This window comes from Gasterosteus aculeatus, chromosome 6 (genome assembly GCF_964276395.1).
Source record: "Gasterosteus aculeatus chromosome 6, fGasAcu3.hap1.1, whole genome shotgun sequence".
In the NCBI taxonomy this organism is placed as follows: Eukaryota; Metazoa; Chordata; class Actinopteri; order Perciformes; family Gasterosteidae; genus Gasterosteus; species Gasterosteus aculeatus.
In genome coordinates this window covers 5,318,845-5,345,974 of record NC_135693.1, presented here as the reverse complement: position 1 = coordinate 5,345,974, position 27,130 = coordinate 5,318,845, and the positions used below count along the sequence as shown (strand labels likewise).

Genomic DNA, 27,130 nt, shown 5'->3' with positions numbered 1-27,130 from the left:
GACTCAACATGACGACCTTTCTGCTCACCACGCATTTATCTAAAGATCTTCATTCTGAAACTACCATCTGGATCAGAGTTCCATGACTGAGACTGCTAATGATCAACTACTTCAAAAGATCAAAAAGCTCATTTTGGACCTAAACGTTTTATCTGTTTAACAGTTTCCTTCGCATTGAGCCTCAGAGACTCTTAGTTGTTTAAACGACCATATTCATATAAAACCGCTCTGGAAATTGTAGCAACACCTTCATCCAAAATCAATATGTGAATGAACTTAATAGTACTCATCCCCCACAGAAAGTTGGGACGACATTTTCCTTTTACAAATACGTTTAACATTTGAAACAAATCACACTGAAAGTCAGCGACCTCTCACGATCTCTGCCTGGCTGATTGATGAGGGCTTATGGGAAATCCACAAGCGACCCCCTCTGCAGTCACTGTTAAACCTGCTGCGTTTTCCCCCCCCCATAGTGCTTTCACTGTAAACTCCCTGATGGTCACATCTCCTGTCGCTTTAGAGAAAACACATCACAGCCAGCGCCTCTCATAAGGAGCCTCCTATGGGACAAAAAAAACCCCAACAAAATCACAAATGACGCGCCGGCTCCCCTGCGTCTCCGAAGCACATGCAAGTTGTAATTTTCAGTCTGTAATTTGTGGAGTGCCAGAGAGAAAGTGCTGAGATGTTGATGTACCAATTTGCTGCATCTGGTTGAGATGAATGCTGCGGTCTGCCAGAACCTCGCTGAATGAGCGCAGCCCTCCGCGGTACCACTTGTCAGCCGTCTTGGGTCCAACCCCAAACACACTTGTGAACAGCTGGCAGGAAACGAGGTAAGGACGTAATCAGAAGACATGCTTTCTGAAATGACACGCTCTTCTCAAGAGGGATGGGGCGGGGGGGGAGGGGGGGCTCGGGTTGGAGGGGAAGGGGGCAATCAAAGTACCACGTCCTTAAGAGATAGCAAATGCAAATCCCGTTTGGGCCAATGTCAAAGCGGCAAAAATGAGAGAAACAAAACGACAGAGGGGCTTTTTGTTTCTGTCTACTGACCTTAAATGTTTGATACCTTTCATCAGAGAGGAGCTTCTCGACTTCAAACGAGCGGCCGCATCGCAGGACCTCCTGCGAATTACAAGAGGCAGATAACGTCATTAAGACAAAACGCTCCCGTGTGTGAGAATCGCATGCCGCTCCACTCGTTTCCGTTCCATCAGCGATTAACAAATGGCCTCAAATGGCCCATTTGCAGGAAGTTTCCATTTAAATTAGGGGCTTGCGTCTTCATTTCCATTTGCTTTCAAATAACACACAACATAGTTGTTGTAAAACCTGGGGATTAATACCGTTTTAATACTGTTTTTTATGGCGTTCATAAACATAAAAGAGCCCACGGACTAATTTTCTGGTTGGGAGTTTGGTTCGGATTCGAGTATGTTATTAGTGTAGTGATGTAATTAGTCCCATTAATGTACATTTTTCTCATCGAATCTAGAAGCTAACGATGAAAACGAGACGCTGAATCGGGACGACGTGGAAGACGAGGATGCCCGTATCTTTTCTCTCAGACAAACCTTCCCAAAGCCAGAGCAAAACAACCACCGAGCATCACAAAGGCCCCTGTCGAGGCACAAAAGCCTCTTGCACAGTGGTTTATTTTCTATCAACGTGAAACTCTCGATGCTTACTGGCAACACATCTGGTATCTTAATGTCTTACAGGACCTGTAGGGCTTTTTTTGTATTATATTCATTTATTTCTTCACCAGTCACACTGATTTTTACACATCACAGCGGTTCCCCTTTATCCTGACAGAAAAATAATTGTCCAGATAGACAAATTAGTTAAAGTTATTACACCTTTTTATCACGGGTGTGCGTTTTTGTCGGAGCAGGTGTTGGAGGGGTCAACAGAAAACCTTCACTGCTCAATGATGCAGCCGCCCGTCCTAACTACTAACTATTTCTCCCCAACTCTGCCTCCGTGCTCGTGGCGTTTCATGTCAGTGGGTTTACCCCCCACCCCCCCCTTCACAGCGGATCAGTCGCTTGCTGAAGAGAGTGTCACTCCGATGTTCACAGGCGCGTCAGGGATTTTGTTTTCACTCTGTTTGGTTTCACTTTGTTTCTCGTGCCATGTCATTTTTCTGGTTTTGAGCCGCGATCTGTTCAAAGAGACAACCGAAGAAAAAGAAACACACACAAAAACAATCACCGCTGGCTGCACGTCTGAATCATGTACGAACAAACAACGGGGAGAGGTCATTCACGGGCCGTCTAATTTAGTCTCCCGGGAGGTTTGTGTTATTTTGTTTAATGACTCTGCCTGAGCGCTGACAGATATGACAGATTTGGAGACTTGCTGTGAAACCCGCCGAGTGTCTGTTCGGGTTTAATGTGTCAGAGCGTTGGACTGCCGGGTTGCACCCTGTTCCTCCTACAGGGACCCGCCGTTCTCTCGGAGCAAACATTTTTCGACACTTTGCCTGACAACCTGCCGTGATTTCTGCCCCGAGCACGACTGTAGGTGGGGAGATGATTGCCAAGTGACCCGAGAAGACTGCTTTTCTTTTTCTCCTTTCCCAAAGACGAGATAAATCGTCCGTGATGCCTGTCAGTGTGTGTGCTCATGTGTGCGCCTGTGTTTGCTGAGCGCGTCTGTCTTGGGCTTGAAATTTCAAAACTATTTTTGATACCTTTCGAAAAAGATTGTGTTCTTTTTTTCTTGCCTTCGATAACGCGTTCTCGTGAGAAGTTCCACTTTGGTGTCGCCTGAAAGCGCACATGTATTTGTGCAGTTGGGTGCCGTTACAGCTGCATTCTCCTTGACAGCGCACAAACACAATCTGCACTGTAGTTGATGGAAAAAGTACCAGATACCCACTCTGAGGAGAGAAGACGGGGTCAAGGCAGCTGACATTTTCTTTTTTTAATCGCTGACATCCAAATGTGAAATGCTCCCGGTGAGTCTGCTGATAATGAGCCGTTTCAAATTGGTGGGTAATGATGGTGATGATGTTTTAACCGATGGCGACTGGGTTGGACGATAATGGCCGGGTGTACTTCAGAATCTATGATTCATGCTTCCATGTGAGATTTCTTAATGGGTTTCAGTCTTTACATTACACACCTCTGTCTGTCCGTCCCTCCGTCTCTCCGTCTCTGTGTTGAATTTAATACATGAGATGTGTTTTCTTTCTCAGCTGAAATATCGCAATCGCAAGCCTACTGGTTCTCAATGTGGACATATATCGGAAGAGTCTTTATTTTGCAAAACAGTAAAACAGTGCAGTTATTTACACAGCATGCGTGTGTTTGGTTGACTCAAAGCCGCAGTGCCTTTTGTTCATCGCATTCAATGAACACCCTCTGCAACCGAGCGGCTCATTGATGTGTTTGTAATCGTTTTTGGAGAACAGTGGCACAGATGAATAACATCATTAAGGCTTTGGCCAGACAAAGAAGCACTTGTTTGTGGGACATTTCTCGCAGGACTCTTCTTACCAGGCACTTGTGAATCCAAGCTGACTATTACCGCCCCCATATCTGGAGGGAGCACTAGGCCTTACCTCCATGACTGCCTTGGTGTGTTCTCCCAGGCAGGGCAGGTCTTGAGTTTCCCTCAGGCTCCGAACTGCCATGGGCAGACTCTTTAGCACAGACGCAGCTCTCCTGAAGGCCAAACACGAACCATCCATCTCGTTGAATTCATAGTTCTCCGCCAGCACTTCAAAAGCATCCTGCAGGGAGAGGTCAGCGAGGGCGGGGAAAGAAAGAAAGCAGAATTACTTCGCTCATAGTGAAAATGTCAGGACATCGTCCAGGAAATTGTGAAGAAATGGAATGCAAAAGCGATCTAAAAAGCCTTAAACTGCTTAACCTTTCAGGTACTAAAAGTGTTTTGCAATAATTGAGAGTGACTGCTAAAATTTCCCATAACTTAATCACACTCCAAAGGTAGGAAATCAGTTGGGGGGGGTGCGGTTAACGGAGGTATGGAGGTTCTGTTGATAGTCCAAGCCAATCCTTAAGCTTTACATATCGACGCATGAATGGACGTAGGATGTGTGGAACCAAGGAGAGCTTCAATAACAGTATGTGGGGGAGTTTCATGATTAAAGATCTTTGGATATGAATCGAACCATCTATTCGGCTTTAATTTAACGATGGGCCTGCCTCACGAGGCAGACTTTTACTTTTGGCGTGGTAACCAAACAAAACAACAACGCTGCATACTGAAAGCGCAAAACGAGTCAATATTAAAAAAACATTTCAGACATTCTGGCTCATTTATCTTACTCGGATGACTTGCAATGATTGGAGTCAGCCAGGGTTGCTTTTTAATGAAATTGAATGTCCGTTAGTAAGCAAGCGTCGCTAATTAGCACTACCAAGTTCTCTGTCCCGTGGTCGGCCACGTATGCATGGTGATCTGACATGATTTTTTTTCCAATAGCAGGCAATCTACCAGCACTGCCTTGGTGATCGACCGGTTGACCGATCCGGTACCCCTGCTAGATGATACAGTTAGAATATTAAAACATTTTATGTTAAATCCCCTGGCAGGGCTTCAGATGAAACCGTTATATATATATATATGATATAATATTTTCTTGGTAGAGCCCTGTGGGTCAGTTCTTGTAAGGGTTGTGTCCGGACAGTTCTGGGTACATCCCTTTGTCTTGGGTTCTGATCCCTCCGGGGGATCCCAGTGAAATGTTCATAAAAGATTCTACCAAAAAGACTTCTCAAGGATAAGCTGAATAACCCTGAATGGTTCTAGTTAGCACCTTAATGTCTAAGATTGACTAATTGTTATTAGTCAGGATTTTGGGGGGGTTATTGCACAAATCACTCTTGAAAACATTGAATAAAAGGAAAAATGAAACCCAAGAAATAAAGCAAGACCTGGCACATGTCAGGTGTGCATTCACTGGTGAGATGCATTGACCCATGCAGGAACCCAGACAGGGAACAGAACTCCCTGCAGTCCCTCCCCTCCCCCTTCTATCACTCTCTGTGTTCCTGTCCCCATTAGAGTGGGATGTGTTCCGTGTTGATTTTCTTCTGGATGACCAGACAGACATTACAGGCTGGCGTGCCGCAGACAGGAACCTGTCATTTTCCACTTGCTCACGACAGGCTCCCCGGGGTGACAGTCAGGGACTCTCCCTTCACAACAGGCTCCTCGCACTATTACTGTTATTCTGAAGTTGGTCATTTAGAGCTGCTACAAACAATGCTTTGTATAAATATTGTATCAAATGACTGTGTGTTTGTCAGAAGGGTGGCTAAAAAAATGGGAGTCAACCAGCATGCACAAAAGCACTCAGACGTCATCAAATGTATTATCTATACACCTGTACTTTTCCCCTATACGATGAGTAGAGATGTCTGCTGTGCAAAGAGCCGTGCTGCTTTGTATCTGCTGGATGTGTAACAAGGCAGCTGTTTGATATGGTTTGTTGAAGCTGTCCACAAGTGGGAAAAGAATATGCAGGTTTAAAAATAGTTCAGATAAAAGGGGAATTATGTTCCTTAGTACAAACATTACATTACATTTTTACATTTTGGATCATTAAAGCGCCAATGTCCACAAAGCAATGAACTGAATTATGTAGCCGTTCTGTGATGAAATACATCAATGATGATAGTTATGTTGATCTTTTTTTTCATATATATATACATTGGCATTGCATAGATGAAAATCATCGAATCGATGTATGCTAGCAGCTAGCGGCTGCACTGCTCCCTGCTTCTAGGACACGAAGATGCTGTGGGTTTTGCAGGGTATTTTTTGTAAGTCTAATTCTGAGATCAACCGTTTGGGACAAATCTACGATTGCTTTTAAAACCCTTGATGCTGATGCCGGCAATTATAACATGACAAATTATGCAATTGGCGCTGTTTACCAGTCAATTACCTGGCCTATCGGCGCCGGCAGCAGAGCGCACAGAGAGCAACTCTGTTTCAACTAATAGTCAAGGTTCTGAAGCTGAGAAAGTAAGACAGTGGACAGGAAGGATGCAATGAGGCAGGTTTGGGTTTGCATGACACAGTGTGATTCTTTTGCTATATCGGAGGCTTTGTGTTGAAACATCACTGGTCAATGTCCTCTCTCATAAGAACGAATAATTGCAGCCCTGGTAGGGGCATTATGAAAGGTTGACGGGTTAAAACCAACTTTCAATATGTTGAGCTCATTGTTATGCATGAATGGTTGTAATCATTAGAGACTAACCACTAATGTAATGTGGTTGAGATAGATAGATAGATAAATAGACAGATGGATAGATAGACAGATGGATAGATAGATAGATAGATAGATAGATAGATAGATAGATAGATAGATAGATAGATAGATAGATAGATAGATAGATAGATAGATAAATAGATAGATAGATAGATAGATAGATAGATAGATAGATAGATAGATAGATAGATAGATAGATAGATAGATGGATAGATGGATAGATGGATAGATAGATAGATAGATAGATAGATAGATAGATAGATAGATAGATAGATAGATAGATAGATAGATAGATAGATAGATAGATAGATAGATAGATGGATAGATGGATAGATGGATAGATGGATGGATGGATGGATGGATGGATGGATGGACGGACGGACGGACGGACGGACGGACGGATAGATAAATAGATAGATGGATAGATGGATAGATGGATAGATGGATAGATGGATAGATAGATAGATAGACAGATGGATAGATAGATAGATAGATAGATAGATAGATAGATAGATAGATAGATAGATAGATAGATAGATGGATAGATGGATAGATGGATAGATAGATAGATAGATAGATAGATAGATAGATAGATAGATAGATAGATAGATAGATGGATAGATGGATAGATGGATAGATAGATAGATAGATAGATAGATAGATAGATAGATAGATAGATAGATAGATAGATAGATAGATAGATAGATAGATAGATAGATAGATAGATGGATAGATGGATAGATGGATAGATGGATGGATGGATGGATGGATGGATGGATGGACGGACGGACGGACGGACGGACGGACGGATAGATAAATAGATAGATGGATAGATGGATAGATGGATAGATGGATAGATGGATAGATAGATAGATAGATAGATAGATAGATAGATAGATAGATAGATAGATAGATTCGGCTAGTTTATATTAAAGCAAGAAGTTCGCTTTCTTGGAAATAAGGTCGCAGGTACAGGATATTCTTTGTATCAGAAAACTTCAGTACAGCACATAAACATCTGAAAAACGCATATTATTATCCCATTTCACTCATTTAGAGAAGCACATAACAGGAAATGTGAATGTGTTGCTGCATTATTATACTCAGGGTATTCTTTTTGCCGAAACACCTCAGCATGTTGTCTTATTTGCTTCTGTGTAATCATTGCATTTCCTCTCCTGTAGTGTTTTCTGTAAGGCAGGAGAGGGGGGCCGGAGTTTGAAAGTGCTGATTTGCTACTTACCTTTTATTGCCCTGTACGCCGCCTACAAAAATGACTTTCCAATCCACAAATTTCATTGTTTGCTTTTTTTTGGAGGCATTTTGTCATTTCTCGCTTTTGTGTATTTCTAAGTCAATCTGAGAAGCAAGTACACTGCCCCTCTAGTAGTCTCTTGCATTATATTCTTGGTTTGGGTCTCTTTCTTAGAATGTTTGATTCCCCTGCAGCTGTTCTCCGGACCTTCTATCACTGCTCAGAAATTGTACGATAGTCCTTTTCTACTGCAGACATTTAGACTTGTTATAGTGAGAAAGGGCAGGTGTTTTATTAGTATTAATGGATCTATTCAAGTGCCCCAGTAAGCCATGACAGAGGCAGCAAGCCGGCACGCAAAGGAACCTGGACAGCTCAGACCGTGGGAAAAAAAAGTTGCCAGAGTACAATTCTGCAAACGACTGGTTAGTGTGGACGTCTTTGCATTAGATCAGAGCGAATAGCACACAAAGTGGCAACTGACAATTTCAAACAAGTGGTAACTTATTAAAAGAATCATGTGGTGCGTTAACGAAATGAACAATGTGATGGACAGCTCAATAACAAACCGGAGACTGTCCGCTTGTCCACTATGAGACCAAAAGTAAGAGTTGACTTTGTTCCTCAACGCTTATCCGGTAACGCCACAGAAGTCACTATTTATTTTGTTTACTCGTTACGGTATCATTTTAACACAAATCCTTTTTTTCTAATCTCAGCTGAATTCAGTTTCTTAAACCTGACAGATTAATCAGGTCATATTTCTCACACACAACGTACGATTACAGTATTTATTTTCAGGTGACTGGGTTGACCTGAAGCTGAAACAAATGAATAGGATTCAGCCCTCTTCTTGTATTCTTTACATCTGTGCTTTTGTCACATTTCATCAGTCGTCTATCCGATGTTCCAATGAATGCTAAGTATGCTACATACTGTATGCCTACACTGACCAGAGAACAGTTTGCGCAGCACACTTTCACGTGTAACTACACACAGACTGTTTTGCGCTACAAGATATTGCGTTATGCTGAACAGATTAAATGTGGCGCCTGCTGTTGAATCCACAGCGGGAAGTAAACAACGCTTGAGTCTCATTGGGATCCACACACCGGACACATCTTGCAGGGATTCATTTGATTCAATATTAGCAAGAAAAGCAAGCTTAGTGAAGCTTTAAGAGCAGAGGCAACTGAGCGTGCAGGATCTTCTCTAAAACTTTAGATAGCACAAGGAGCTTAGAAATTAGTCGGTAATCACTGATGACATTTCAGGTCAGCGTTTCATGCTATGCTGAGTCGAACATGCTTCTGCTTCACCCTTTTTACGTAACTCACATCAGTTATGTTTAAGAAGGAGACAACAACAGGAAGACAAACCAGTGGAAAAGCATGCAGCTGAAGAAGAACGGTCTGCAGACACATTGCCTGCAGGGTAAACACAGAAAGCCTCCACATGGGGCTAAAGGTGACAAATTCTAAATCCTGGACGGGGAGCATCAATGCAGCCTAGGGTGACCAGGGCTCAGTGCAGATTCCGACAAACGCATTCACTTGTTTCCTCTCCTCTAGCCGAGGCGCAATCCGAGGTCACTGCGCCACCCGCTGTTCTGCCAGACACGCGGCCTCAGGTCAGCGAGCAGCAGGCTCTGGTCCAGCCCACCCACGAGACGCACTGACCCGTTTGCTGCAGCACATCGACAAGGAATGACCCTTTACACACACAAATATTCAGCAGGGCTCCCTTCCCAGCATGTAACAGATTAGAGATGCAAGCATGTAATTGGATAGGTGATGGGGCGCGCTTGTGTTGTGCTTGTGTTTAGTGTGCAGACTACAAGCAGTTTGTCTGCATGCGGTTTGACATTTGCTGGTGTGCAACTCACTAATAATGAGAACTGTGTGAACACTACCAACAATTGATAACCCCAGTACAACATAGCACAGCAGTTCAAAAATGTCTTGTAATGTGAACCCAACACAAGATTCTTTATACGGACAATGAGTTATCTCAAAATCAATCAACATAATGAGACCTGATAACTGATCAACCTCTACGTACCAAGATTAATTTCTTTATCTGGAGTCACACAGAAAAACAATATAATTGTAGGGCTTTCAACATAAACGCATTAATCTATGCGATTAATGTGGAGATTAATGCAACAAAATATTTTAACGTAGTTAAAGTTTGTTTGTTTACTTCCGGTCAAGGAAGTAATACGGTTACGGAAGAAACGAAACGGCCGCTAGCTGCAGTCAGTTACATCAAGATGGAAAGGGCTTTTTGCATTTGATGTAAAATAAAAACAGAGGCGCGACATACAGCAGAGAACTGTGCAGAGGAATTACTCCACGTGTCAAACAGAAGGCGGGTGAGTGGCAAACGGACCACTTAAAGCACTGTGCTATGCTAAGCTCGCTGCTACGCTAAGCTAGCTGCTAGGCTACTTCCATCTCAACTGCGCAGCACACAGTCTGCAGAGAACCACCACCGTGTCCCTAAAAGGCCGTGGTTTGAAAACATTCTGGTTAAATGTGGGGACATTGTTGGCACTTCAAACACAGCGGTCAAATGATGGAGAGTTGAGAGCAAAGTGCACGAGGACAACAGGAATAGTTGCTAGTTCAACATGTTCCACCAGGTGGAATTGAACAAATGTGTGTAGTTTTGTGTTTAAATATTACGTTAAAACTTTTTTCCAGTCCTGTTGTGTTTTAGCTAAGCTAAGCTAACCAGAATTGTGGAAGTATCTCTCTACTGAAATCACAGAGATGATGGTTCAATGAATAAGTCTGCAAGCTGCTTTCAGGGGTAAAAAAAAGCTGCCATATGCGACCTGTCAGCGCCAAACAGCAGCCGGATAAAGTTAGCAACAAGCTAGTGAAGGCTAGTGAAGGCTAACAGACACAGATACTTTCCTTACGAGCTGGTGGAGAACAAAACTGAGCTAAGAGGAGAATGAGTTTGGACTGCAACGCATTGGCCAGAGACATGGAACTGAGATGTGGAATTTCCCTAAATGATGTTGGTGTAAATGATGGTGTATTTCAAGACCTCATGTGCAGATAGTATGTCGACTGTAACGTTGTCTTAGCAGCTGCATGGAATCAGCGCTGAGGATCAACAAATCCCACCTGAATATGCATTTGTCCCATTAGTGAGGAGTTAAGGCTGGTGGGTGTTGGGGGGGGTCATTGGTACGTGGGGGACGGTGATATAGCGCACCTATTTACCCCCCGCCACCGTATAGAAGGGACATGTCGGTGATTCATGTCCGCACAGCAGCCGTTCACCGTGCGCATCTAAAAGGTCAGGGAGCCCACTGACAAGAGTTTTAAGGAGATTAACCGCCAGGAGGTGGATATTATCCATCCCATATCTGATGAAAACACATCACTCTGGATTTGAAGGTTCACATCATGCGAGGAAAAAGAGTTTCTTCAACTTTTCTTTCTACAAACGGCTTCCAAAGGCCAGCTTCAGGGCATTTTAGTAAGACATCCAAAAAGATGTTGTTATAGAAAAAGTATTGAAAATCTTGACACATGTTTTCCAATACCAAGCTGAACAAGCACTTCTAATGCTGAATTCTTTTTGTTTGTTAGCCTTTAAAGTTGAGAATGTTAACTCCGCTATGAAACTAAGGGAATCAATTTGATGCATTCTGGGTTCACTGCTTCCAACCCCCTCACACACACACACACACACACACACACACACACACACACACGTCTCCTCATCCGTGGAGTTTGCTGCTATCAATACATCGGAGGCTTTTTGCTGAGGGAAAGTAATTCATGATGTTGAGCCGTCTCTCCCTGAAGCTCCGCCACTCCCTCCCCTGTTAGTCTTAGACGATCTGTGTGAGGTTGTTGTTGTTGGTATGTGTGTCAGTCTGTGTGCGTGTGTGTTGTTATCAGAGAACAGGCGTTCGATGCTGCGCGTCAATCAGCCGAGACATAAATATCAATTTTTGTGCCAGGCAGAGTCAGGCTCATAGGGAAATTATGACAGCAGGGGACTCATAGCTAAGCAAATAAAAAAAGAGAGAGATGCTGTAGGCTTGATGTTTGTCTGTGTGTGTAAATGTGTGTTTAAATGTGTATGTGTTTGTTACACGGCGGATATTCCGTATTCCAGAGGTGCGCAATTATTTTCCCCAAGGGACCACAGGACAAACCAGGACTGTTGATGAGGGGCGGACCAACAGACTGAAGTCCAACCTGCTTTATATTAATCAACCTCTTTATTACAAGCAGTACACTGATTTTATTATATTATATTATTTTATATTTTTTTTGACATTATAAGCGGTTAGTACTTTATTTGAGTATTTATATTTTATTCAACTTTGTACATTTAAGCAGGGATGTAATTTTGGGGGGGGACACAGGGGACATGTCCCCTGCACTTTTTCAAAACCCCTGGTTACTGGACATATTCTCTGTCACAAGTAGCCCTATAACTGAAAAAAGTAGCGAAGTGACTGTTTGTGAAATCAAAATTTTGTCCCTGCATTTGAGTATCATACTTTTTACTCTAATACATGTTTTAGGCAGCTTTAATTACTCGTTGCCCTGCACATTAGCATTCATGATAACCCAAACTGAACAACAGATGATAAAGCAAACAAAAAGGTATGCACTCATTTTCTTTTCCTTGGTTGAACGCTCCGCTACAGAATAATTCACAGTTAAACCAACGCGTTGGTGATCACTAAGTCGTATAATACAAGTACTGAAAGTACCGATGTACTTCTGTGTGTGTCTGTTGTGTATTACTATACAAATGACCTCTTTCTGTTTTTCAGTTCCGTGCGAGAAATCTAGTCCTTGTTGGGCTTCAACTAGTGCACTAAAGTCAGGCTGGATGTCTGAGGCAGAGATGCAAAGGACGTGAGAGAGGATCTGTATCTGGATCACAGAGGTAGGTATAGATCCACGGAGAACCCACATCCTCTGAGCCCCGATACCGACTTAATAAAGTGCTCTGCCAGCGCTGAGTCAGACTGCAGGTCAAAGAGTTCCAGCTGAACATCACTGGGAGCGTTATCCACCCGGCAGAAGAAGGAAGAAAGAATCGTGTTCGTTGCACTCTCAACGGTTTTAAAGGCTTGGAACTGCATTGAACTCCCCGTGCCGGGCCCCTAACATGGATGAGTACTTGGTTGACTGGTGGTGTGGCTTGTTTCGGGGTTTACAGGGCAGGGGGAGAGTGTTGCCCTCCATCTGGCTTTGAATAAATTGCAATTTTTTCATGAAAGCCTTCAGCAGGCGGACCATGTCATGTCACGTCAACAGAAAAATGCAAAACCTGTTATCCAGTCGAGATCTGAGAGCTCTCGGATGTCCTTGCCTTTCTTCTCACTATACTCTTGATATCTCTGCTCTCAGGTCTCCTTCTCTTTACAGCACTTCGCCCAAGCTGAGCCATCTGACACTCGTGGTAGCCGATGTCTCTGTGTTCAGTCTCAGGCCCCCGCAGGAGTGCAACAAACAAACCGTCTGTGGGTCAGTGCTTTTGTCCTAATGACGTTAACTATTTGAGACACAACATCAAAAACATGGTTAAGTTTTAGCACCGACTTACAAAACACATTTTGGTGCTAACATACCAATTTCTGTTCTGGGTTCATTTCGGTCGCTTTATCTTGTATCCGCTTTAAAAGTCTGACATTCTTCCCTCTCAGAATTGGACAACCATCGGGCGAGACACATGCCAGTTTGTCCCGTTTCAGTCCCAGCTTGTGGAAGCACGCACCTCCGTGGACAAACCCCTCCCCCATCGTTGTCCCTTTCATTGACTGCGTTGATGCCTGCTCCTTCGTAATAAGGTTTTTTTGTTATCCCGCGTATGAAGATGAGTAACTGGGCTGTGTCGGGGACAGAAGAATTTACAATTCTTCAGCTGAAGCGTCTTATATCCCGTAATTTGCGCCTGGAGTGGCTTTCTCCCCCAAAGCGTGAGAATACCACGTTCCACAACGTAGCTATTACACGTTTCGCTGTGAGACTGGGTTGGTTATCACGAAGCTGGTCTTGGATGCTGCAACCCTGGATGTGTGGAGCTTCATCAAAAGGCCGTGTTGCACCACCAGTTTAGCAAAGCTAAGCTCTCATGATGGACGATTCAATCTTCTAATACTTGTAATATGTATCGATCTTTCTTTTTAACACAGGCTGACATTTGCAGGAATTGTCAAGTAAAAAAATAAAAGCAAGGCAGCTTTATTCTGTGTCTGCTGCACACCTTTTTGGGTTTTATTCCTGACCTCCCACCGGCCAGATGTGGCCCGCCAGCTGCCCAGGTCGGCACTACTCACAGCGAGAGTGAGAGGGAGCACAGTGAGAACGGGGACATGGGTGTGCGACACAAAAAAAGGGCAGGAGGAAGTGCTGCGAGAGAGCGAGAGAGAGTAAGAGACAGTGTGTGTGTGTGTGTGTGTGTGTGTGTGTGTGTGTGTGTGTGTGTGTATGTGTGTGTGTGTGTGTGTGTGTGTGTGTGTGTGTGTGTGTGTGTGTGTGTGCGAGAGAGCGAGAGAGAGTAAGAGACAGTGTGTGTGTGTGTGTGTGTGTGTGTGTGTGTGTGTGTGTGTGTGTGTGAGAGAGAGAGCGAGAGAGAGAGCGAGGCAGCGATAGCGAGCGATAGAGAGGGAGCTGGATGAATAAATCAATAGCTCGCAGTTGTGGAATGAAGGACGCGCTTGCTACCGGTGTGTGATTGACACCTCGCTGGGGTGCCGCTGCTGAGGTGATGCTCAACCTCTCTTCCTGATCCCGACACCTCTCTGCCCCACCTACTTCCTCCCCCCTGGCCTGCTGGCCTATGGATGCCTCCTCTCCTCGCCGCTGTTCCTGCAGGTCATTTCCTTCTCTCTGTCCGTTGAATCCATTTACACACACATAGAGGCCACATCCGCACTAACCCCTTCACGTTTGAAAGCAGGCTAATAATGTTATATATATATGTATATATATGACAATATTTTGTTCAAAACATTTGGGATGTCCTTGTGATTTCTGAAGAGTTTATAACAGCTCTGGCTGGGTTTCTGCTGCTTTGTTAGTCCTGGGAATAATAAATGCATTTTAATATAAAAAAAAAAAACTTTGCACCCATACATTTTTAAAGCAATTCTTTACAAAGAGAACTTCGATTTAGCCGCAAGATTCCAATTTGACTGACGTGCCTTTTTTTGCTCTCGAGTGAATGCATCTCTCCTCATTGAAGAAATAGTTATTCTTCCAACAAATGTTGTGCCCCAGACAGTTCAAGGACCCCGTCGCGTTATGCAGATTTGCATTCACTCTGCAGTAGTTACATAAAGGGGCTCACAGGGGGTCACCAGGGTCTAGCAGGCTTAAATGCTACTAGCAGAAGCTGAAATAGTTGTGTATCCATCAGCAGAAAGGGACTATTTGCATACAAACAGCTTTTATTACATTATAATATAAGCCTGAAACGTTACCTGAAATACGTTACTTTAGAATAAGCCCTTCAAAGTTATCAGTGAGGATTTCTTGAGGTAAATGGTCCTTTGCGTCTCTTTTGAGGGAGGGAGGAGCGAGCAGACACACATCACTATTCTACACACTATCCATTCAAATCTAATTAGTCTAGATCGTTTTATTTTCAGTTATTTCCAGTAGCTTTTGAAGTTATATGAAATAATTGTTGAGTTTCCTAGCTTAGTCTAGGTTTGGAGTGTAAGTGAAAAGGGGCTTTCCTTTTTTTTAAATACAATATAAAGTTAGCTAAATGAATAATGAAAAGGACGGCACTTGAAGACCGACTCACATGCCTGCGGTTGCCAGGTGACAGTGGCACCGGCCAGCCGGGACACACATCCGAGCAGGTTACATCGGACCGCACCGCTGTGTGCTCGAGCCAGATGAGCAGCCCCAAGGAGTCCGAAGACAATGCGCTCACACGCCTGACCCCAACATATCGCTTCGTCATTGGAAGTGAGGCTAACTAGCCAAGTGGTTTTGCTGCATTAACGTCCTTTTTGTTGCAGTAAAAAACACTGACATGTGATTTGTTAATGAGAGAATGAGAATTAACTTTTCAAACACGTTATTGACGTGGCCACTAAGGAGCTGCAGTAATCAATCGCTGGCCACTTTCCAAGGCCATGTTTCTCGTACATAACTTGACAACAAGGGCATCAACCAGATGTGGGCAAGTAGCTCTGCAAAATCCTATTATTGTATCTGCATCATGGAAATAACTCCCCGTTCTCGATAAACAAGAACCAGCAAATTCACAAAAAATAATGAGTTTTTGTTGGCAATGATATAGTTTTTGGTTTGTTTCGGATACCATTTGCCTTACAGATCCAACATAAAGACAGACACACGCTCACACAGACACAGTCTCTCAAAAGTCTTTTCATTAGAGCCGCTTTCAGGGAGATTTCATCATTACAGTGGCTCGCAATCAAGCAGACGGCGGGACGAATGGAGGACAGCTTTACCGTCTGTGGATCAATAGCCCGCTCCTCATTAGCAGCGCTGCACCGTGGCTCACATCCGGCGTCTACTGGCCCGCTGGTACTTGCGTCCAAAGGGAGCGTTGGTTTGCAGTCGAGGGGGAGAGGCGACATCTAACTTAAACATGTCAAGTCAAGGCCTCGGTGGAAGATTACGCTCCCATGTATGCAATTAAATCTCCAATTTAAATAACATAACAAACACAGTCATTTTAAGGCAAAACTACGAAAGATCGGACCAAGTAAGTTTGTTACGTTTCGGGGTTTCTTTTGTTTCCCTCTACGACTTTTACCGAGTGTTTATAACGGTGACTGTAATCGAAAAAAAATCCCTTATAATCCGCTTGTTTGTAAGGTAACGGGGTGTGGTAGGACACGCTTCGGTCGGTGTGGCGTCTTGCCCGCGGCTTCCTCAGGACCACATCACACACAACCTCTTGGCTCGAACACACAGTCTTCTTCGGTGTGGCTTAATGTGGGCATAATGAGTCAATCACGGGGATGAGGAAATTGAGTGGGATTGCTAATTATGGAGTTAATGCTGTGGAAAGAAACCAGGGGATAAGAAATGGAACAGCAGTCGGCCCCCAGGTGAGACGTGCGTGGGTGAAAATGCGGCGCACGTGCATCCATCTATTAAGTGCGTTTAGCGGCCCTGCGAGGCAAAGAGTCATTATGTCATAACAGATGCCCAGCAGGCCCTCGGTAAGCCGCGCTTGATGGGTTTAGATGCTCATCAGCGGGTCTCCACACTCCCACACAAACACACTCACCACACACGCACACACACACAGGTTTGCCAGTCACTTCACAGCAATGTTGCACACTTCAGTCCTGCAATTTCATATCCTGTGCCAAATATGGCGTGGAGACGCCGCCTTGGCGAGGGGATCACATGAATCAAAATGGAAATGAATGCAAGAACGTCGAAGTTGACTTGGTTTTATAGTCTATATATTCTTTTAGCGCATTCATGAAGAGTGTTCCTTTCGGTGAGAGTGGAGCAATTGGACGCGGTTTCTGCTGTGATAGTTGTATGATTCAATTCCTTTCTAGTTCAGTTTAATCTAGAAAAATGAAATAATGAAAAGGGATGATTTCCCATTTTTCTTTCATGCTCATCAACACCTGAACCAGTCAGCCGGTTCACCACTTCCCCATTTTGTGTGGGAACCCAGGATTCTAACATTCTCACACACACAGACACACACACACTGCTCACCAGATGGCGGAGGGACGGCTCCGTCATTGCTTGTGATTAGTGTCACGTCCGTTGGCCATCTTGGCGTATCGCACGGCGCCTCGGGGCGTGTCCGTGCCAGGGATCGTGGGCATCTAACGCGCCGCCGCTGCAGATGCTGCTCATTTGCAGGTTAATGTATCTTGGGGAGAGTTGTGTCACAGCGCTGGTGATTGAATCCGGCCGGCCATCCAATTAGAGCGGAACAGACTAGGAGGCGTTTTTTCTTTTTGCATTGATCAGAGCGACGGCCTCTAGCCGAGCAGCATGGAACAGGACGAGGAGACTCGTGTCTTGTGATATTGCATGTTTTATGGTTACAACAATAAATACATGAATAGGATATATATTATACAGTTTTTACCAACTGCTTACACACAAAATATTTTCATGTCACACGATTTTTGAAACCTCCGACTCAAAGTGCAAAACCACATGCCAAATCTTCAAAACCATAAGCTATTTCTCAGCCTTTGACTCAGTTTTCAATTGCATCAAACACTTTTTTCAAAACACACTACACACAATTCTCTACCTAAAACACAAAGATCTATCAGGAAGTGACTTGCTTTCCTTTTCCAAACACAACCAATCAAAATGCTACACTTATTCACCAGGTCACACAGACACACTTCTCACATGTGCAAACACTAATTGCTTAACTGATCACTAACCAATCACTGCTTTAGTGGGCCTATAAATAGGGACAGCGTGGGGGTAATACAACCATGTGTGCTGCCATCACTCAAAATGGGGTCCTCCATCACAATGCCACACTGGGTCCATACAACACCGGCCATATACTCACTTTTCTGGATGAAATTCACACAATGCTTGTCCCTGATCCAGATCAGGCGCCTGCTAGATTTGTGGTTATATGGGACAATGTTAGATTTCACCGCGCTGTTCTGGTCTAAAACTGGTTTGCCACCCATCCACAATGTGTAGTTTTGTACCTACCCCCATATTCACCTTTTCTAAATCCCATAGAGGAATTCTTCTCAGCCTAGCGCTGGAAAGTGTATGATCGCCAACCCTATGCCCGCATGCCGCTTCTCCAGGCATTGGAGGACGCATGTGGGGACATAGAAGTTGCCTCTGTCCAAGGTTGGATACGCCATGCTAGGAGATACTTCCCTCGATGTTTGGCAAGAGAAAACGTATCTTGTGATGTGGCCCGAAGTATTGTGGCCAGACCCAGCTCGGAGATGAGATGGAGCTTAGCACTGGGGACTGCACCCCCTCTGCCCCCCTGCCAATTCCTGGACCGGGACCCCACATACAATTTACTGTATTCTACTGTAAAGAATATACTTTATAGTTTTGTTGTATGCTTATGTATACAACAGTAATGTTTGGCCTAATAATTATTTTCTGTTTATACATAGTATTGGGGTTTCCGGTGTACTTGTTACCCCTCTCGGCACATCACTTTCACTGTAGAACGTTGTATTGAAATGTAGATATAAGCCTATGAAAGACCAAAGAGCTTTAGATTTAGAACAGCAGTGTTTACATGGTATATCCCAACATTTATTATTAAGTGTTTGCCATTTGACGTAAATGCTTTATTCTGACATGTGTTTATGGCATTTTGAATGCAGTGTTGCATTTTGAAGGAGATGTGAGGCATTTTGCATTTTGTGTGTGCAGTTTTGAGAATTGTGTGTAGAGTTTTGAAAAAAGGAGACTTGACTAGACTTTGAAAACGTGCGTAAGCAGTTGGTAAAAACTGTAAATAACCACATGGTTTTGTATAATCTTGTGTGATTTAAATTCAAATGAGTAGTTGTTTTCTCACTTAATGGAAAGAGCAAAATAATCAGTAAATACAGATTGTGAATATAATTAAGTAATTGTGCATCACTATATCTGGATACAGGTGTCACGGTGTGGTTCACTTCCTGTTGTATTTTGTAGTTTTCTGCCACTCGTGTCCCCGGGTAACTTCACTTCCTGCCTTGTCCCGTCATCCCCTGTGATCGTCTAATAGTTTCCACCTGTGTCCAATCACCTGCACCTCCCTTGTGTATTTAAGCAGTGTGTCTCTTGTGTCACTGGTCGCGTCATTGTCTCTTGTTGTGGATGTCTGTAGTTTCCCGCCTGCTGTTCTTCCCCCTGGTTCCTGTGTGTTTTTGGCTTTTGACTATTAAAGTCCTTTTTGTTTCCCGCAAAGTCTGCGTTTGAGTCCTGCCTCCCACCCGCATCCCTGACAACAGGATTTCATAACATTAGGATTTCATCAACAAAGTCAGCACGATGTTTGTGGAGCGCCTCTTTGAAGCTAGGGTTTTTACATTTCGGCCGTAACCATTTTAACGTTTGGCTTAAGCCATTATAGTTGAATTTTTGCCACAATCTTGTCTTTTCTAAAACCAGAAAGGACGCAAAACCATTTTTAGGCAAAACGTTAAACACTAAACTGAAAAAACAGGAGAAAATCTGTAAGAAAAAAAATCTCACAGACTGGAAAACTCAACCTGTCAATCACAAGGTAGCCCCGTCTATTTTACAGATATTGCAGCATTTTTACACATCATCTGCTTGACACGCCATCCGTCAAATGAAAAAAAACAAGTGAGATTAGGTGAAAGTTCCTTACTGTGATTTTCTTGTTACTGTTTTCGGTAGTTGTTCGTCTCTGGCAGGCATATTGAGAAACGGTGGCCATGGAAGCGGGTTTAGAACCTTCTGGCGGCGTGGCCACGGCGTCCTGGGGCAAAAAATAACCAGATGAACTCACACGTGCGCGCGCGGTCACGCGCTGCCTCCAATTTCTGCGCTCTTGCAAATCATTGACAGGCCTAACGTGTAAATGTGTGTCGGGCTATTCCCCACTAACTCGGAGCCAGGAGTTCAAATTGAATTACATAAAAATGTAGCCATTTGCCTCGGAGAAGTTATTTTTATGACTGTGTGTCTCCAGGGCAACAGACTAATGACACTCATCTCACAGTCTGGTGGCATCCAAATCCATTACGCTACCTAACCCGTGGCATTACGGATCTGCTTGCCATCATCCAATTTACCTCCTGTAAATTGCCTTTTTTCATTCTGTGAAGAAGCGGTTCGCCATCCGTAATATATGTGTCAAACGGATTACCAATGTCATATTAATATTCTCGCAGACAATTAGACATCACAAAAGGGAACATTGAGCCCATAAAATTACCCATGGGTTGGATGGGTGAATGATACGGAGAGGGGAGGAAGAGGAGGGAGAGGAAGATGGGGATGTGGTCGGCGTGCTGTGTTCAGTGGGACTGGTGCTGCAGCGGGAACAGAGGTGTTGAAAAAGAGCTGCTACAATCGGTGAGGGTTTTAAATGTAGTTAATCAAGTACGAAAAAAAAGAAGACAAACTGAATATATTTCACGGGACAATTTCTTCTGCCAATCAAATGTGAAACTGTCTGGCTGTGCTGCTTCTAAATATAACGCGGGGGGGGGGTCACTTGTTTAGTCCAATGCAGGATTGTGGGTCCTTGGAGGCAGCGACTGTGCGCAGGTTGGATTCCCAACCATCGTTCCATTCCATCTGGGCTGCATTCCTACACACGGGCCTGTAACTGTGTGTACGTTAACGCTCTCTGGCTGAGGGGCGCCGTATCTCCTCCTGGCCTTCTCTCCCGTGTCCGCTTTACCCCCCCTGCGTGGTTTAGGCGTAACTCAACTTGCACGCTGCAGGTCTGTTCTTCCAAAAGGCCGTCTGCTGAGCGGAGGAGGTGCAGGTTAACTCGGGCAGAGAGGTGCACTCTTGATGAAATCCTCTCGGGGCGCCGTGCGGGGGGGGGGGGGGGCAGGTGCAACGAGCTTCCGGCCCGCCAGCACACTGACCCACAAACATCTCGGAGGGGGAGCGAGGAAATTATTACCGTTTCCATTCCTTTCAAGCTGCGTAGTCTTACTTCCTACAACCTCACCACTTGAATAGCCTGTCTGCAAGGCACGGCGCACTGGCAAATATGACATTTCTCCTCTCTGACTGGTGTGTGGAATATATGCTAAAACACGTTGCCTTTCTTGACTATCAAGAAGAGCTGCAGGCAAATGCACACAAGAAGTGGCCTGTTTGGGGAATATTATATCGCCACCCGGTACCTCCGTGAATGGATTCATGACTCATAAACACAATCTACTGGAAGCGACGCGCTCCTAAAAAAGGAACTGCGTCTCAAAGCGAGGCGAGAAGTGGGCTGGTGGTTACCCGGGGAGATGGGTCAATAAATGTCAGCATGGCGCCATTAGGCATGTCACTTAATGACGCAGCCGCACTCACATGGCCGCGTGGAGAGAGCGAGACCAAAGAACCATCGCGGAGTAAAAACCTAGATGGAGCCGGGCAAAGGTGAACCCAAACCAGCTGCCGGGCTGTAAGCAATGCCGCTCACAAGGGCGGAACGTGTTTGTGTGTTTCACTCGGTGGTCTACTCTGAGCCCTGAGGTCCAGCCGAGGGGGTTTATTTGACTCTTCCCACTCGATATGGGGGACGTTTCTGTTGCCATGGGCAAGGGGAAGTGCGGTAAAATTACCCGAGGCGGAGGGAAGTGATATATGTCCTGTTTTTCTCAATGGATTGACATCATAGATCTGCTGGGAAACATATCTTTGTAGATGATATATTTATATTTCTGCATATGCTGCTTGTGGATGCCTACTTGGAAGCAAGCTCCTGTTGGGTTTACAGTGCCATCTAGTGCTTCACCCTGCGTCTGTCTAGGTGTTTGTTTTGCGGCACACTCACAAACCTGAATGAGGTGTCTGGTCTCCACAGCAACAGGTTTCCCCTCTCTCATGCTGTCAGTGAACCAGCTGATGTCCAGCACATGCACGCCGGGTGGATCGGCGGGGGCGCACTCCCTCAGCCACTTCCACAGCGATGCAGCCTGGCTGTCCTCCGACACCACGTGGGTGACCTTGTCGCTGTGGAAACGGAGGAAACAAAATGTGAGAAGATTCACTGTTCACTTTATGGTTTTATTATGTTAAAACTGAAAGGAGAGGAGGGGAGGTTAGCGTCATTAAGTGTAAAACTGTTGACTATGTGTCAAAATAATGAGACATATCAATTTAAAAGCTGTAATTATCTTGGACGTCGCAAATAGCTGTGAACCCAACACATTTTTTTTGCAACATTTGTAACTTTTCCAGACACCTGGAAAATCAATGAGTTAAAAACATGAAACATGTTAGTATTCCACAGTCAGGAGAGACAACCAGAGGAAGAATAAATGATTGTTTATTATTAACAGATGATATGTGATGTGGGTTCCAGAGATTTGGAATGGAGGCATGTCATTTTGGATTGAAAATCGTGACGGACAAAATCATGTGACCCACCCTTTACCTGCACACGACAAAACTGTCCTAATTCAATAATGTGTTAATGAACGCCCACATTGCTCACTGGGAGAAGCTGATTTGGGACGATATGTGTTTGGGGTCTTTAAGTAAACCTTGGATCGTTGCAATGGATTTCCTTCACCGCTTGGTTTATCAAAAATAAAAGTCCTGGGTTTGATCTCAGCAGCCTGTACAGTCAAGAGGGTCAAGAGTGGCTTTTGAAATGCAGCTCAGCTCCCAGTATTATGGTCCCGCTCATGCTGTTTGGGGATCAACACCGGGTGAACAACAATCAGCACGGACCCACTTCATAGCTGAACCCGCTCAACCGGTGCCTCCTCCAGCTCTGCCGACACTTCTCTCGACGGACTTTTTATCGCGGCCCTCTCCCCCCCGCTCCCTTCCACTGAGTCTAACTACCGTACCCAATCAGGGCGCCCAGCCGAGCATAATTACCCTCGGCACGCTCCTCCTCTTCCTACTCCTGGCGAGAGTAAATCACTGGAAAGGCTCTTTAAGAGATGCCTCAGCAGGCCTCGGGCTTGGGCCTAATTGGCCAAATCACTGGAGAAACTAATCCTTATTCTGCTCGGCGCACCAGTGTGGCCACGGATGGTCCGTATTTACGAAAGAAATAGATCCCTCGCAGCAAAAAAGACATGGACAAAGACAACATGTTTCCCATTTAGCTTGGTTTTATCACAGTTTGCATGTATTGGGCTACACCCCCTTCACCTTGTGAAAGGGACTCTCTAAACAAAGGTGATCATTATCATTGTTGTATTTAAGGCGTCTAAGGCAGTGAGCTTTTATCTCGAAAAAGCCCCAAATCACCTGCCGTGAATGCTTTTCCAGCGCAGTAAAGGACTCTCACTCTAAAACCACAAGGGGTTGAGCTGCTCCGGTGAAACGAGATAAAGATCTTCCCCGCAAGAAGAGAACACGCTCTCTCCACTCACTCTCTCGTGCCATGTTTACCTAGATATAATCCGGCTCGTGGAGTTCGGATCATTATCTTGCGCGTAGCCGCACAGAATGTGAAACGGCAGATCGACATGCAAATGAGCGACAATGCAAGCGCTGTTCCAGATTGTACTTCCCGGAATCAGTGGGGGACCGGACACAAGGACGGGCTAAAGTCAGTGGGCTTTGATGGGGAGAGCTCTTTATTTTTCTCTCTCTCTCTCTCTCTTGTTTCCAGTCAGCAGATACCCTCCTATTCCTTCCAGTGAAAACCGACGAGCAGATCAAAGAAGCAGTACTTTTGCACCATGGCCGAGCTTCATTCACCGGAATGCCCATGTTTGCTGTTGGCGGTAAACGAATCATAATGAATACATGTCCTAATTAATCCTAATGTCATTACATGTTAAAATGAACAATAGGAGCTGTTTCCATGCCATGTCAATGAAAATATCACATATATGTCAAATATATAAACTGTAAATGCTACAGTCCAAAAGTTTGGACACACTTCCTTATATATATATTATATTACATTATATTATATTATAACAAAATACTTATCCATCCATCCATCGTCAAACCGCTTATCCTGCACACAGGGTCGCGGGGGGGCTGGAGTCACAAAATACTTATGTGTATTTAAAATATTCTAAAATATCCATATAGGAATATTTACTACATTATATTAGAAGAAATAACTTGGTGATCTTATGTTTTCCTCATAATACTCGGGACTGTCTGGCTCTAAACTGCAATACACACCATCACTTCTCTATTTCCTCTCCATGAATCATTAACTGTGTAGAAGCTTACTTTATCCTCCGGAGATGCAGCATTGGCCTCATTCTTTTAGTTTTAAAACAAAAGGGCTGAAAATATTACAAGTCGGCTGGAGACAGCGTTAGAAATTAGCCATCTGGGTTACAGGAGATCAAATCAGCCTGACGGTTTATCATTTCCACCCCAGACTGAATGCAGCGGCTGCAAACGAGATGTCTTCTTCTCCTGTATCGCTGTTTAAAATCAAGCTGTTGTAAATTCCCCACTGTCGTACATTGTAAACTGCATCTATCTGCATTTATCTTAATGAAACCACCTCCCATCTTTGTGTGTCAGCGTGAAGTGAGCGAGAAGGAAACGTATCTGGCTATCTGCGCATCTGGAGTGATTCATCATTGAGCGTCCAATTTAAACATTTTTGGACAAACATGGAAAGAGGGGCCGTCCCACCACCAACACGTGGTTAAAATGTCAACGAACTGAATTCATCTTACGGCAGTCGTTTGTAAAAGAGCGTTCCTGTAGGCCATCAATCAGCCGGGACAAACATGTCGATATTTGGATCCATGTTCGTGTGCATCAAACTTGAAATTGGGCCAATGGGGAGAGTGTGTGTGTGTGTGTGTGTGTGTGTGTGTGTGTGTGTGTGTGTGTGTGTGTGTGTGTGTGTGTGTGTGTGTGTGTGTGTGTGTGTGTGTTGCTTTTATGCACAGGAATGCACACGGCGTGTCCGAGCCATATGCTCCAGGCAGCCTGCCTCTACCTCGTGTGAGACTAGACCGGATTCAGGAGCTGCTGCCATCAAACCGCAGCTGATATCAGTTTTGTCGGCTTGCAGAATTAATGTCAGTTTGAGGCGGGCGCACTCTACTTCCTGTTGTTGGTTTCAAACAATCGCATCAAGCCAAGTGTAACCGTAGGAGCGCTCAAGCTGTGTTTCTGGGAATGCTGCCATGGCCAAGCTGGCGCGCGGCTGGCACACACACACACACACACACACACACACACGCACACACCTCAGTTAAGCTACACCCGACAAGCCCCTTTATTCCCCTAAATCCCCTGCTAACTTCAATTGTTTTTACCTTAAACGGATATACATTTGCGATAACTGCCTTTTAATGTGTATTTCTTAAAGTCAAAGTCCTTGCGGGACAGAAACGGAGAAGCACACACACACACACACAAACACTCACACAAACATACACACACACACAGCTCCAAGTCTGAGTCTTGAAACAAAGCGGGCGTTCACAAATGGGAGGCTGAATCGACAGTATTACCACCCTCAAAGGTGACAAGTGGGGGGGAGGACTTCATGCTGTGTTCACACTTCAGGATTTAAAATATGCTTTCAAATCAGAGGCAGGAAAAAATGAAGAAGGTCCCCTGCTTCTATAATTGCAGCAGAGCATACCATTCATCGTTGCGACAAATAAGCTCGTAAAAACATCTTTCCTACACAAAAAACTCGTTCTGTATCTATTTACTACCCGTTTCTTATTTGTTTCTTTGTTTGCCAATTTCTTCGCCATCCGTAACGTATTTACGTAGGAGCAGTGAGTCAAAAACCCGCAGTGTACAAGAGAGGGTGGATGCCCTAACACTCACTAATTAAGTAACCATGCGACAGCAGTGGCTCTCTAATTAGATAACCATACAGCAAAAAGTAACATCTTAGTGGAGAAATGTCTTTCTTTCCTTCAGAGCAGCCTGATCTGATCTAACAAATTTAAATTCATTTTTAATAAGTGCAAATAAGCATTTATTTTGAATGTATTGGCCTGAGAGCTAGAGGGTACAATCACACTCACAGAGGCCTTTGTGAGTTAGAAAAGAAGCCTTGAAAGTCGACCGCAAGGTCAAAGCAATCTGCCTGGGGCCAAAAAAAACAAACACAAACACAGAAAATACTCCTGCGTCCCTCTCGAGCTTTACGTTCAGTCAAAGCTTTTAGTCGCCCTTGGTCAGTGAAAATGCTGAGCTTTTTTTTTCCCAACCTGAGGACGTTTTCCACGATGAAGCCCTTGGACGTGGCCAGCTGGGTCAGGAAGCTCCTCCTGCTACGGCCCATTTTCCTCTCCACCAGGAAAACTCGGACATCCTCGAACTTCACCTCGTTGCACCTGGAAACACCGGCTTCCGCCGGCCTGGACCTTTTCCTCGCACGGGGCGCAACAGCAGATTGGAACATCTCTTCTGAGGAGAGCTACAAAAGTATTCTTCCCTTCTAGGAACATTTGCTTTTTCTTCTGAGCTTTTTTTTTATGTGTGTGTGTGTGTGTGTGTGTGTGTGTGTGTGTGTGTGTGTGTGTGTGTGTGTGTGTGTGTGTGTGTGTGCCACGTAACTTTAATCCATGGAGAAAAAAAAAACACACCACCACACTTCGGTAAAGTCACACTTGTTTATTTCACAGTTGTAGATGTTTTGTTATTTGCCCATCTGCCGGCGTGTCAGTTAGAGCAGGGTTGGCGAGAGTTGGCAGACATGAGAAGCTGACACACAGGTGTTGAGAATTTTGGTGTTTACCAAAAAGAAACACCTGCCACGATCGAATGATTGAGGATGGGGGATGGACATGGGAGAAAAACACTCTTCTCTCGGCGTTACTCACTTCCAGCGAAAGTTGTTCTGCTCGTTTGCTGTGCAGTTGTGACTCGGCTCTCTTGGCCGGAGGGGAGCTTTAACTCCTGGGACGCGCCTGAATTCTGGTCACCTCGCAAAACCCCCCCCTCGCAGCTGTCCTGCCATGTCCGGTTCGTCCCGCCACTCACCGGCTCATTATGTCCGGG

At 44.6% G+C, this 27,130-nt stretch overlaps 1 protein-coding gene across 2 annotated transcripts in view; it reads right to left on the bottom strand.

Moving 5' to 3' along the window:
* dntt (deoxynucleotidyltransferase, terminal) overlaps positions 1 to 26,684 on the bottom strand; it is a 66,540-nt gene extending 39,856 nt beyond the window's left edge. Inside the window, exons 1-6 of one of the 2 annotated variants that reach the window (XM_040178082.2) lie at positions 26,338 to 26,684; positions 21,997 to 22,171; positions 19,851 to 19,961; positions 3,575 to 3,745; positions 1,060 to 1,131; positions 701 to 824 (exon numbers count right to left, since the gene is read on the bottom strand). In XM_040178082.2, coding sequence (XP_040034016.2) covers positions 701 to 824; positions 1,060 to 1,131; positions 3,575 to 3,745; positions 19,851 to 19,961; positions 21,997 to 22,171; positions 26,338 to 26,531 — 847 coding nt within the window. In that variant the 5' untranslated portion in view covers positions 26,532 to 26,684. The remainder of the gene's footprint in view (positions 1 to 700; positions 825 to 1,059; positions 1,132 to 3,574; positions 3,746 to 19,850; positions 19,962 to 21,996; positions 22,172 to 26,337) is intronic. The other variant, XM_040178083.2, reaches the window with a different exon arrangement.
* Between the last annotated feature and the right edge of the window lie 446 nt (positions 26,685 to 27,130).